The sequence below is a fragment of the Argiope bruennichi genome, chromosome 10 (assembly GCF_947563725.1).
Source record: "Argiope bruennichi chromosome 10, qqArgBrue1.1, whole genome shotgun sequence".
NCBI lineage: Eukaryota > Metazoa > Arthropoda > Arachnida > Araneae > Araneidae > Argiope > Argiope bruennichi.
In genome coordinates, this window is record NC_079160.1 from 122203143 (window position 1) to 122217713 (window position 14571).

Genomic DNA, 14571 nt, shown 5'->3' on the forward strand with positions numbered 1-14571 from the left:
GTTGCTTATCATGTAATTAAATTCTAAAATCAGGGAACATGGTGAATTTAAATTTTTCTGGATTTTTGAATGGAGTAATATTTCTGTATGAATTTGGGAAATCCTATTTTTCCTATATCTTCATTTCCAGTTTAAACAATATACAAAATTCTTTCCGATTACTTCAGATCACTTTAAAAAAGTTGCTTTCTTTTCACTGAAATGTGAAATTTTACATTTGATCTAGTCAGTGGAATGAGAAATAATAAATCGATGGATATGGAATTTCAAAAAAAAAAAATATCAACATCCTAACTATCCAGTTAGTTTTAATTATATTAACGTCCCATTTTAAAGCGATACTAGAGCTGTTTTGGGACGGACCTCGTAATTTTGAACCGCGGTGAAATAACGAGGACGACACCTGAGCTGGCACCCTCTATCTAAACTTCCACACCATTCCAGTGGAAGGACATTTGAACCTAAAGTGCACCAAACAAGCTTACACGACGGTTCTTCAGTGGGATCGGGTCTCGCACATGAAATTATCCGGTTCCGAAGACGAGACCTTACCACCAAGGTCCCAACTTTCCAGTTAGAAACTGCTTACTGATTATTATTGAGATTAAAATATGTGTATTAAAATTTGTTCCAGAACTGAATTAATCAAATGGTAATCTCGGTCTTGGGATCATAAGTTCGTTACCCAATTCCTTAAGTAATTTAAATCTATCAGAATGAAACTTCTCCTGGTGGTAGGGATGGGAGTTTCGAAAGAGGATTCTGTCTTTCTTTGAAACCTGCGACTCTGTGCCCTGGTTTTTTTTATTGATGTTTCCCTTCTTTTAGTTTAAGGAATGTCAGCTTTAAGAGCTAATATATTTTTTATTCAGTTTTGCCTCCTTTGTAGTTCCCCATAGGACACGCGAATTTTCATTGTCACTTTATTCAGTGCTGTTCTGCTCGGCGTTCACGCTGCAATAGTGCGTTTATAGCAATGCTTAGACTTAGCTGCAAATTGTTTTGAATAGTTCTATAGATATCTGTATTTTTAATTAACTATTAAAAATTGAAATTATGATAGCATTTAAATTAATTTGTAGTCGCAGTGTTTACTTTTATTTTAATTTCTTTCTAAAATTTTAGCTATGCTCTATATTATATTATTATAACAACAATTCAAATAATAAATGCTTTTTATAAAATATTTATGTACATATTTCATAATGGTGTAAGGAATAAATATAGACTTTTTTCTCATTTAATTTCTGATAACATTCTAAAACAATATTGAAAACAACTGCTTTTAATATTATTTTATTTGTTTAATATTGATTGAATCAATATTATTTTGGAATGTTTAAAATAACTTGAGAAAGGCAATAATTTTATGACATTCAGTTTTAATTAATAATGATAGAAACATTAATTTTTTCAATATATATATATATATATAATATTATGATGTAAAATACTCTAGTTTTCTTCTCAAACTTGCATTTGGTCTTTTCTGCTTTATGACAAATTAAATGAAAACTGTTTTTAATTTAGTTTTTTCAATAAAATGAAAATTGTTTGCAAAAAAATATTATAATTGTTATTTTAAGTGAACTCGCCATTCAATTCTATGTGGTTTAGAATATCGTATTCTTCAGTAAAACGTTGATCATATTCTTCTAAATGCTTTGCTGTGATATATAAATTAATTAAAGTAATTTGAAAGCAATCAGGCCAATTAATACATCCATTCATTTTCTGTTTATTGAGAATATTTCAAATGTCACACATCGAAAGATACTTTCAGTCTTCATGTGTTAAAATGGCTCCAAGAAACATTAATCCTTTTTCTTTTTCGGAAAGAAGGAAAATAATACACAATTCTTTATCTTTGCCATTAAATGAAAAGTAATAATTGCAATGAATTTGTGTGATAACAAGTAGATAAAAATATAAAAAAATTTATTCGTTACGATAAAAGGGAAAATCACTGAATATTTTAAAAAAAGTTTGAAAAAAAAATTTTTTCGAACCACAAATTGTATTTTAATTTATACTTCCTTGAAATTAAAGAATATATATAAAAAATATATTTATATTTTTCCATATATTAATTAGCTAAAGAACGTCATTTTCTTTCCTTCGAAGTTTATTATCCTTTTATAGCAATTGAATTAAACCCTCAAGTTTGAAAAAAGTACTTCAAAAATTTCCATTTAATGCAAATAAGGAGATAATACATACATAACATAAAACAAAGCATTTGATTATTACAGTAATCATATATCTTAAGTACTGCAAATAATTGTGGGAGCGATTCAAAATAACTTTCAACATATGGTGAACAATTCACAGCTAATATTAATGATTATATTGATCAGATTTTTTATTCATTGTGAATAAAATTGAAAAAAGATTTTCTGACAACCTACTTTTGGTTCCATTTCTGAAAGTTACAAAATTTTAATCGTATTAATGCCATCTTTGAGAAACTTTGTTATGTTAGTCTCAAAAGCCTCCCGAATATATTTTTCTACACTAAGTCTAATCTCATATTTAAAACAAAACTCTTTCTTAACGTACATGATCAGCGTCCACGCAAGGAAAAAATAATTAAAATTAAGTAAATGCAGATTTTGATCAAAAATTGACAAATATCATTTAAGTTTTTAAAACGAACAAGATTCATAATAAATACATGCAAACGTTTATGATATTAGTTGTAGGAAGCAAATACTATACTCGCTAATACTAAATTCGCTATTGACCATAAGAAATATCCACGATGCTAGATTCACACAGTTTCAGTTATAGCTACTGAGAAATAAAAAATGATAAATGGAAACAATAAGAAATCGTTATTTCTTAAAAGATAAGATATCAATGGATTGAATGAAAAATATTCATTCACATGAGCAGTTATCTTTATATTTTTAAAAATATTTTCTTGGAAAAATTTTCTTTTCTTCTTCATTTTAATTAGAAACGATTTCTCCCCAGCTGATAAATAAAATAATGAAATGTGTCTAGCTTTCTATATTCTGCCAGTTTTCTTTAAAACCAGCCGAAGTGGTCTTTCTCGCATACTCTAATAAATGTATTATCCCAGACAATGCCGTTCATGACATTGACATGCTATAGTTACCAAATATTCACCTTTGGCGGGAATTGAGCCTTTTACCATGGGATCTTTGGCATATTTTTTTGGCCATTGATGCCTGGCATACAGTTAAAGTATCTAAAAAATCAATTTGTATTTTTGGCATATTTTTCTCAACCGACTGAAACAAAAATTTAGCACAGAAAGTACATATCGACGGACAGCCTTGTTGCCAGTCAACCGGTCAACCCCTTGTTTGATTTGGCTCCGAATTTGATATGTGTTTACAATATAGATGTTAATTATGTGCACTGAACTTTATGTATCCAACTCTCTTCGTTTTGCACTCAATTAGCACAAGATATTGCACGATATTCCCACGATACTCTCCGATGTTCTGAATGCTGGCCAATGTCGGAAAGATATCATAGTTCGAGTTCGGATTTTTTTAATGGTTACAATGCTTTCTCTGTACTTCGCAAATGAAAAGTTCGTGAGTATTTTACTTCGTAAGTAAAAATCATTTTAAAGATTTTTTATGAAGAATGTCAAATAAAAATAATCTACATTAAAAAAATGCATTTTCTTCATCTTCTTATTTTATCACGTAAATAAAAAATAACATTATTACAGATTCAAAAACTTTTCGTACTAAAATGATGAAAAGTATTAATGGAGATAAAATATTCATTGGCTCTTATTATAACTTGTCCCTCGTGGAGTAATCATTATTTTTGATTAGTGTAACGATGTTTGGCACCAAATGCAACGAACTTGGCAGGCAGCGAGCCAAATCAGGCGCAATGCGTCCCACAGTGCAGAAGTGATTACGCGCTCAAATTAGAATCTTTACCGAAAAATGATAAAAGTGGAACACCGATTAAGTAATAGCGTTGAGATATTAGATGATTAGAGCTCGCCTCACCAACTCTGAAACAAGATGAAGATTTACTATTCCAAACGCAAATTTGCATTTATTTAATCTAATATATAAAAATGAATTTTTGTTTATTCGTATTTTATGCGCTGCCTTATCATTCATCCGATGGCGATGAAACTTTGCAAACTTCTTGCTTTGAACCTAGAAAATCCATGCTGTGTGTTGGATGTACAAGAGCCGGACAGCCACGAAATTTATGTTTTTGCTGAAAACAAGAAACATAATTATTCAAGTATATTTTAGGATAGACAAAGTCAAAAAAATAGAATAAATATTATGTATACTTCTCCTTTATGCATCATTCAATTTCAGTGAATGTATTTATTGCCGACAAGAAAATAAAAATCATTCTTTCTATCATTCCTAATGAAAGAAGACAGCTATTTCAAATTTCAAAGGATATAAGATTTTAAAATCTACTTAATTAAATTAGTTTGTATTACATTCGTTAATAGTAAGTATATTTTATTTTCCGAAGATATGAAATTTAGGAATATTAAAAAATAGGAAAATTTAGAAAAAATAAAAAATATTAAAATCAAATTATAAAATTAAAAATTTTAATTTAATCGGTTAGTGGAATATTGCGTCTTCTATTATTGTCAGTTAGCTCATTTTTCTGATACTGACGCTTGGACAGTCAAAGGACTTGCATCTTACTTTTCAAACTTCCAAAATGCATTAATAAGAGAATGATTGAATGCATGGCCAAATGTGACAGTCATAGATTATATATTACTAAATGGATTAAGAAATCTAAATTTATATCCTTTTGACCACGGTGATATAATGTTGGCAATACAGATCTCTCTGTCGATATTCTATAGCTTCATTTGACACAAAATATTAAATAAAAATACAAACTGAAATCAAATATTGGAACAAAAAAAGCCGTAGTTATACATCCAAACCTCATGTGTGTAAACTACCAAAATACCTTTTCCCCAAATGTTTGATAAGACTTCCCATCGTTTCTCAAAACGTTCCTTAGATAAATCTGCGGTTTCCGTATGTCTAACAGCATGTTCATATTGTTTAAGGCAAATACGTAGTAAGTAGTGTTTGTTTCCGGTTGTTTCATTGTACTTTCAGAAGATGAAAATAAGAAAATGCGAAGAAAACAAACTGAACGACAAGGGGCTTAAAAACGAATATCCTAACTTTGCCCGGCTATTAGAAGAAGAAGAAAAATTATTCTTGTTCGTAGTAAATTACAAATATCAGTTTAAAGTTTAAATTCAACACAATTATAAGTGTTCATTGTATGTCCCTCTAAAAAAAAATTGGTATCAAGGCGATAGGATAGTCCATTTCCCTATTTTTTCCTAATAATGGGTGTGATGCTCTGAAAATCTGATGATATTCGTGTCTTTCATTTATCAACATCAGCTGGTAACGGGGAAAAACACCTCCTGTTGAATGGAGCCCTAGAAAAGAAGCACGTGTACGTACAGATTTGCATCATTTCAAAACTTCATTCCAGGCATGCAGAAAAAATTGCGGGATGAGTGAAGGTATTGCTTCGAAATCTTTCACGTTTTTGGATCGGATTCACATTGAGCACTTAATAACGATGGTCATTTAAATTTTTAACTGCCATTTTTGATTTCCGACGAACAAGACTATAGTTTGTTTTGTTTTCTTTTAACAGATTTGAAAAGTTGGAATATTCTTTTATAAACACTCTGTGCATTTCCATTACACCAGATGTGAACTTTAAATAGATACGGCTATCTATCTGCAAACCAGTTAATAAATCTATTTTTTCACTCGATTGAAATTCCTGTTTGAAGCCCATTTCTTGACTTCTTTTATATCTTCTTTCTTCTGACTGGATGTACTTTTTGGTGACTCGAGAACCATCTCCAGAATTTTTCTAATAATATTTTGGAGCTCCATTAATTAACGATACAAAACTTTGAGTTCAATGCAGCTGTAAAACATTTAGTGAAGCGATCTGAAATTCGCACGATGTTTTGTTTGATGCCATTCGATAGTAAATAATGACAGATATTTTTATGCCACGCTAGCCAGCGTGATTGCTAGTATTGTAAATACAATATTAATTACTGAAATTCTTAAGTTCCATGCAGAGAAAAAGCATTTATTGTCTCTTTAACCACAGTGTGAAAAATAATCAAATTCAAAAAATATATTGCATAATATTTTAAATGCCCTTCTGCCAGATAAGCAGAAGTACAAAAAAATAAATTTCATAGATTTTGAAAAAAAAAAAAAACACGAAATGCTCCATAATATTAGTAATGTGCACTTGAAAAACATGTAACACTTTTTCTTTCTCGAAAACTGTTACCTTTGTGTAGCTTTCTTGTCTTTACACTGTTATTCCTCTGATCCCTTGAAAAGTGCAAAACCGGGATAGTATTGCATTTTTTAATTCAAGTTCTGGTCTAACATTAAAAAGAAAAATGACCGCCTGTACATATGCATCCAGCCATTTTTCGAGCTCGTATCTCTTGTCTATCTGCTGATCGGAAAAAATAATTGAATTTAGTGGGAAATTTTCTACCTGTCATATTTTCTGTGATTTTGAGGGTTTTCAAAAGATAGTAATCGCATGAGTGGAAAGAATCGAAATTGGTTACCTTATCATCGGGGCAATTTTCTTTTTCAATCTTCTTGAAGTGATTTTTTTTTTTCTTCTTGCTTCCCACGACCTTCCGATCGTGTTTCGCTTCGCGGATTTCAATGTCAATGGAACCGCAATCCACATTATCGTTCCGGATGTTCAATCTTTAGTCCAACATTTTGCACGACACGCCGCTGCAGATTTCAATTCCAGCTTTTCGCAAAGGCTTTTTTTTTTTTTCGTTTTCTTGTATTTAGATTCCTCCAAATGTTTTCTGTTGTTGCAAAGCGTAATGATGCTTGTTTTACATCGAGATTGGCTTTGGTATTGGAAAGACGGTCGTCACTTCAGGAAACATTTTTATTTTGGGGAAAACAACATTTTGCGTTCGATGGTGCTTTTCAGATAGACCCGGATGCCAAATGATGAAGAAACTTAATGAGTCGCAGTGTTTTAGAATTTAGTACTTAGTAGTGGTTTTATTCACTTGCTTATTTTATAAATGTAACTGACAAACTGAATTAAAATATTTGAAATCAATGCTAGAATTTTCAAAGAATTCACTGTAGCCTATTTTATAAGTGTGACCAACTACATTAAAATATTTGAAATTAAAACTAGAATTTTCAAAGAATTCAATTCGACATATTTTATAAATGCGACAAACTGAATTAAAATATTTGAAATCAATGCCAGAATTTTTAAAGAATTCAATGTAATGTATTTTATAAGTGTGATCAACTGAATTAAAATATTTGAAATTAATACTAGAATTTTCGAAGAAATTAGTGTGACATATTTTATAAATGCGACAAACTGAATTAAAATATTTGAAATCAATGCCAGAATTTTTAAAGAATTCAATGTGATGTTTTTTATAAGTATGATCAATTGAATTAAAATATTTGAAATTAATACTAGAATTTTCGAAGAAATCAGTGTGATATATTTTATAAATGTGACCAACTAAATTAAAATATTTGAAATCAATGCCAGAATTTTTAAAGAATTCAATGTGAAATCTTTTAAGATTCGAACGTAATCGTATACTGTTTTAAGGATTTCAGACTCTCTATTGCAAATGTTGTGTTTATAAGTATGATCAATTGAATTAAAATATTTGAAATTAATACTAGAATTTTCGAAGAAATCAGTGTGACATATTTTATAAATGTGACCAACTAAATTAAAATATTTGAAATCAATGCCAGAATTTTTAAAGAATTCAATGTGAAATCTTTTAAGATTCGAACGTAATCGTATACTGTTTTAAGTATTTCAGACTCTCTATTGCAAATGTTGTGTTTATAAGTATGATCAATTGAATTAAAATATTTGAAATTAATACTAGAATTTTCGAAGAAATCAGTGTGACATATTTTATAAATGCGACCAACTAAATTAAAATATTTGAAATCAATGCCAGAATTTTTAAAGAATTCAATGTGAAATCTTTTAAGATTCGAACGTAATCGTATACTGTTTTAAGGATTTCAGACTCTCTATTGCAAATGTTGTGTTTATAAGTATGATCAATTGAATTAAAATATTTGAAATTAATACTAGAATTTTCGAAGAAATCAGTGTGACATATTTTATAAATGCGACCAACTAAATTAAAATATTTGAAACCAATGCCAGAATTTTTAAAGAATTCAATGTGAAATCTTTTAAGATTCGAACGTAATCGTATACTGTTTTAAGGATTTCAGACTCTCTATTGCAAATGTTGTGTTTATAAGTATGATCAATTGAATTAAAATATTTGAAATTAATACTAGAATTTTCGAAGAAATCAGTGTGACATATTTTATAAATGCGACAAACTAAATTAAAATATTTGAAATCAATGCCAGAATTTTTAAAGAATTCAATGTAAAATCTTTTAAGATTCGAACGTAATCGTATACTGTTTTAAGGATTTCAGACTCTCTATTGCAAATGTTGTGTTTATAAGTATGATCAATTGAATTAAAATATTTGAAATTAATACTAGAATTTTCGAAGAAATCAGTGTGACATATTTTATAAATGCGACAAACTAAATTAAAATATTTGAAATCAATGCCAGAATTTTTAAAGAATTCAATGTGAAATCTTTTAAGATTCGAACGTAATCGTATACTGTTTTAAGGATTTCAGACTCTCTATTGCAAATGTTGTGTTTATAAGTATGATCAATTGAATTAAAATATTTGAAATTAATACTAGAATTTTCGAAGAAATCAGTGTGACATATTTTATAAATGCGACAAACTAAATTAAAATATTTGAAATCAATGCCAGAATTTTTAAAGAATTCAATGTGAAATCTTTTAAGATTCGAACGTAATCGTATACTGTTTTAAGGATTTCAGACTCTATTGCAAATGTTGCTAAATGTACTATACAAAAATGAAAAAGTTACGATGTATTGAACAACGGAATACTTATAAATGCTGCAATTTATTTTGGAAGCAGAGGGAGGAGGTCTCCTGGAAGCTTTCTCGCATAATCTCCAATAAATTTCTATCCTCCTGCCTCCGCATAAAAATATGGACATAGGATAAGGCCATAAATAACGTGTACGATATTGATGAGCGATATTTATGAAATATAGATGTTTGGTATGAATCAAGCATTTTTACTTAATCCGTCACGAGAATATGTATTTTGGATGTCTTTTGGCCTATTGACACCAAAATTTGGCACAGATTTACAGTTGTAAACAAAATATATACACTAAAGTTATATATATAAAAAAAGATTAACTGTCGAAATCTTCGTAGAATTCAAAGAAGAATCTTACTTAGAGTTTATACGTGGCTACAGAACTGTACGCTACGAAGCCTGCTTTGTCATTTCGGGGTTTCCCCCAATTGACCTTTTCGTCCTTCAAAATAAAGATTTCAAAGATAACGTTATAAAAATTACACAAGATTCCAAAGTGTCTTTTTCCAATCTTCCCCATCCTGCTGAACGTGTTCCTATCGAAATTATCGATTATAAGGACAATGCTCTTAGCAATTTTCCTGTAGTGTGTTTTACTGATGGCAGTAAACTCAACCACCGTGTTGGACTTGCTTTTGTTGTGTTTCAAGACGCAGTTGAAATGGAACACTTTATGTTTAGAATTCCCGATGAGTGTAGTGTGTTCCAAGCAGAATTGCTGTGCCTCAGTAACTCGCTCAAATGGATCGTAAACCACTGTACTCTGTCATCCAGGTTCCTTATTTGTACTGATTCTCTCTCATCCTTATTTTTATATGTACATATTTTATTTCTATGTATGCAGTTGTTTCAACTTACCTCTGTAAGCCTTGTGCTGTACTTTGTGGTGCGCAAGGATTGACTTATTATTAATAAAAAAAAAGTTATATATATTGTACACTGCAGTTCTCACAAGATGACATATTTGACAGAATACAAAATAGCTTCAAAGTTGGGACATAAATCTGATAAATAAAACATGCAATTCATAAAAATAAATAATTTGATACAAAGTTAAAGTACAGAGTAAACAGTTTTATAAGCAAAATGCGTATTTGTTTAATTTCCATTCCCACAACATAACTGAGATTTTCAGTAGACATTTTTATTTCTTGAAATATTGAAGGCTACGTATCACTTAATTTAGCTCACAACATACAATATTAACAGTAACACCTAGCTTGATACACATGCACTGTGCTTTTTGCATGCTCCCTTCCAAGCAAAGCATGAAGAATTCGATTTGAAACAATTTGCGTTTTTTTATTATTATTATTATTCATCTATTGCTGGATACCTGACTTTTAAATTTGCAGTTAAAAAAGACTCTTTCGGGATTTAAAAAAAATAAAATCACTGATAACAATTAAAATTAAGAAATGTACTAAAATTCTTTTCCTTTCCTTGGTAAAGATCTTAACTGTTAATGGATGTTATTAAAGTCATCCGTTTTCAGTGATATTATTAAACTTTCTTTCATGTAGTGTCCATACTTGAAAGAAACATGAACACTATACAAAAAATGAAAAAATCTTTATCTTTTATGGTTCAAAATAAAAGGCAAAGATCTTTTAATTTGAACAATATTTCCACATATTGTCAATAAATTTTCAGTACCAGGCATGATAAAATGAAAATTTTCTATCATATTTTAATCTATCTATTTATCATGTAGTAACCCTCTGTCTTCACAGTCACAAGTATCCTACTTTGTAGACCTTAAACTAATATGTTATGCAAACTTCAGTATTTCTCATGTTGTGATCTGGATCACCTCTGCCTTCATAGACTCAGTGATCAAACTTTGTAGTCCTTACCTTGATCATACACAAGTGCATTGATTTGCAGTAATCATGCACAAGGTATGATCACCTCTGTCTTCGCAGGCACAAGGATCTTACCTTGCAAAGCTTAAATGAAAATGTTATGCAAATTTCAGTGTTAATCACATAGTGATCTCGATTATCTTTGTTTTCGCAATAACAGTGATCATACATTGTAATGAATATGTTATGGAAATTTCAACTTTTCTTCGCAATCACAGTGATCATACATTGTGACGAATTTATTATGCAGACTTCAGTACAAAACCGTTTTCTCCGCAGGACAACGAAGCCGCTTCGGAAGAAGACCAGCACGCTTGGTACTCCGAAGTGGTTGAGAGGTTGAAAAAGGCGAATCAGTACAGGGAGAGGAGCTACACCGGGGCGCCCCTCCACTCTTCGGAACCCTTGCCCCTAGAACTTCTGGTGCGAGACAGAACCATGCTCTCACCCGTCTCCGTCGCCTCCTCCTCCAGGTAAGCGGCCACAACATGCTTCGTAAAAGAGGAAAATCATTATTTTGTTTTGTTTTATTTTATTGTACGGAAAAGAATAAAATATCAAGCTAAATGATTCATCAAAAAGGATTCATGAAAAAGTGATACAAATTCATTTTTCTTCATACTACAGAAATAAAAAGAAAAGTATATGAAACAAGTAATATTTATATAAAAAAAAATTAAAGTCAATTCCTACTTTCGCAAGAATTGAACACGCATTCTTCTCCTTCACGTGAAAAATACTGAAATCCTTGCATTTTACCGATTGAGCTACTGCCTGTTGATTTCAATTGTCATTACAAACTGCTAAAATTCTATTTAAAATATTTAAAATTAATTAAATTCAATAATTAATGAATTAACATTTGAAAAAAACTGTATTAACATTAAATGTCATCCACTACAAGTTTAAAAAAAATGTATATGAACTTGAGTGGATGAATAAAAAGTATTTTATTAAGGATGGAAAATTTGAATAAGATATATATATAAATATAGGGAGAGTGGGAACTAATAGTAGGAATTGAAAAATGGGAACAAATAAAAATTGTCGTATAGGAAAAAGAAAAAGAAGGAAAAGTTTAAAGAAATAAAAGAATAACAGAAGGAACAAAAAAGCAATGTTTAATAAGTGCCGGAAAATATCGAATTGATCTGTTTTCTTTGTGCCAGAATTTTTTTCCGAATCAAGATTACCGTCATTTAATTTTGTTTCAGGAATCACCGCCACACATTTATTTAACTACGCAAACAGCATCAAATTTGAACCCATTGGCACTTACTTTAAAATCAGTGACATGAAGCAACTTCTTTTTCTTAATTAGCTGATGCCTGGGGAGTTCGATCAAGATTTTATACTTAGAGAATAATTTCATTATATTTTCTAACAAATTATCCTAAAAATGGCGAACGGTTACAGCCGTCATTTGTTTTTATTGGCTGAATTTCTCTGATATACAAAAGAAGGGGGGGCTATAGATGTTTCGGTAGAGGTACAGATCACAACGATATTTATTGGTAATAATTTAATAAAAAAGAAAAAAAATATTTTTTTAAAAAACAAACAACTTTATTTTGCACATTCATTCAGTTTATTTGGGAAAAAAAAGACCATCACTTTTACAATAATTTTTCCGATGCAATTTTTTCATAATGGTGGGAAAAAAATGTTATTCTCACTAGAACTTTTGCGAATAACAAATTTTATAAAGATTTTCCAGTAATAATTTCAAAACAAAATATTTGATGTTTACGTAATAACACATTAAAAGAGACTATGGATGTCGTAAACTTCTACGAAGATGTTTATGCAAACAATTTCCAATTCTAAGAATAATTAACATAAAATAACTACACCACTTGATCTGAAATATTTCATCATTCATTCAAGGAAAAATTTAGAAGGAAATGGATTTTAACACTGATAAACATTTTAATCGTTTATTCATAAAACTAAGAATGTATGGCGACCGTCGTTTACATCTACATTCAAGAGCACAGAACGGTTATAATCAGCGGATTCGCATTGACGTCATCGCATTCATCTTCACCTCAGCAGTGGCAACAATCCTTCTCGTTTCTCAACCAAACGGTTTATATATTAGTGAAGAATAATAAAAATATCGTTTGATATTTAATATTCTAACAAATAAGAAATTGAAGGTATAAAAATGAATGAGAAATCGCGTTTCAAAATGAATGCTAAATAAAAAAAAAATAAAGAATTTCGGCAATTCATAATGAAGTAGGCGAGAACTTGTAATTTAAAATATTGAAATGCCATATCTATAATAATATTACGGCTTTTATAAACAAACCTTTAATTATAGTTTAATTAAAAACATGTCATTTTATTAGAGATTAGCTTTTAAGTTTTTTAGAGATTCTAATTCATTATAAAGCTTCTTAACAGCAGCTTTGAACGATATGCTTATTCATAATAAATGCATTTGTTTAAAGAATACCTGGTTACATATCATATGGTACTATTAAACGTCTTTTCATATTTTGCAGCTAAGTCGGCTTATGACAGAAATTTACTGTTTTTGTAGTTACTTGGTAACAAATGGAGCATTTCTTCAACTTTTCTTTTCAATTTAAAACTGTATGGGATTTGCTACTTTAAAACAGAATGATTTCTCATATGTCATTGGACATCCATTTGGTTTCATATGAAAGCTATTTTATACTTGTTTCTTTGTGAGGTACACAAACTCTGTCTGAAACTACCCTTCGAATACTAGAAGAAATGCCGTACTTGCAATGCGAGTCTCTGAATTTTGATAATCCCACCTTTATTTGACAAAAACACACTATTAATTCATATTGGAAATGTGCGTACTATATTATAAATTATATAAAAATATAATAAATATTTTTCATATAATTATTTTTTAGCTTTCTGTAAGCATTTTATTTGTTTAAATATAGATATATGTCGAGTAAACAAATTTTGATATCTGTGGTTGTAGAATTTTAAATATAAAAACTGCTGTTGACTGTTTAATCATTTGTTAATAAGCAAAAATAATATAATAACATCACCTTTCCAAAATTAAAACAATTTTGTTGCAGAGATTTCAAACTTTTGAAAATAATTTTTGACCGTGTTTGTAATATTTGTATACTTGTAACAACTCGTGCGTAGCTCTATTCGCAGTTATAATGAATTTATTCCTTGCAAAATAAAAGATTAAATTTACAGAAATGCTGCTTCAAATATTTTTTTCAGCTTATTCTTAGTTTTCTAGAAAAAATACAAATTGTTATGCATATCCTTTTATAAAAACATCTCAAATTAAGGCAACTACAGAATAAGTAAAGTTAACTAAAAGCAGAATATATTACTGAAATGCTTTTTTTATCTATTTTTATTTTTACTTAAATTTGATTAACGCAAAGAAAAAAAATGTTGCAGAGAACTAGAATATGTATAAATATCAGTGCATCATTTTGTAATTTATGAATTATTTTTTTAATATAAGCAAATGTCAACACTCAGAAGTTTGAAAGAAATGCTGTAATAACCCAAGTTCTAACACAATTTTCTAATATCAAATCTAAATAAAAGCTTTAATAAGCAATTCACCATAATGCAACCCATTTCTCAAATTTTATTTAATCCTAATATGTATACTTCATTTAAACTATACTTAGGCAAATATTAAGGTTTT

The 14571-nt window shown here is 29.5% G+C and overlaps 1 protein-coding gene across 5 annotated transcripts in view; it reads left to right on the forward strand.

Moving 5' to 3' along the window:
• The window catches only part of LOC129989456 (uncharacterized), a 302200-nt gene that overhangs the window by 257487 nt on the left and 30142 nt on the right, over positions 1-14571 (forward strand). For all 5 annotated transcript variants that reach the window (XM_056098002.1, XM_056098005.1, XM_056098004.1 and 2 more), the window contains one exon: positions 11181-11374. In XM_056098002.1, coding sequence (XP_055953977.1) covers positions 11181-11374 — 194 coding nt within the window. The remainder of the gene's footprint in view (positions 1-11180; positions 11375-14571) is intronic.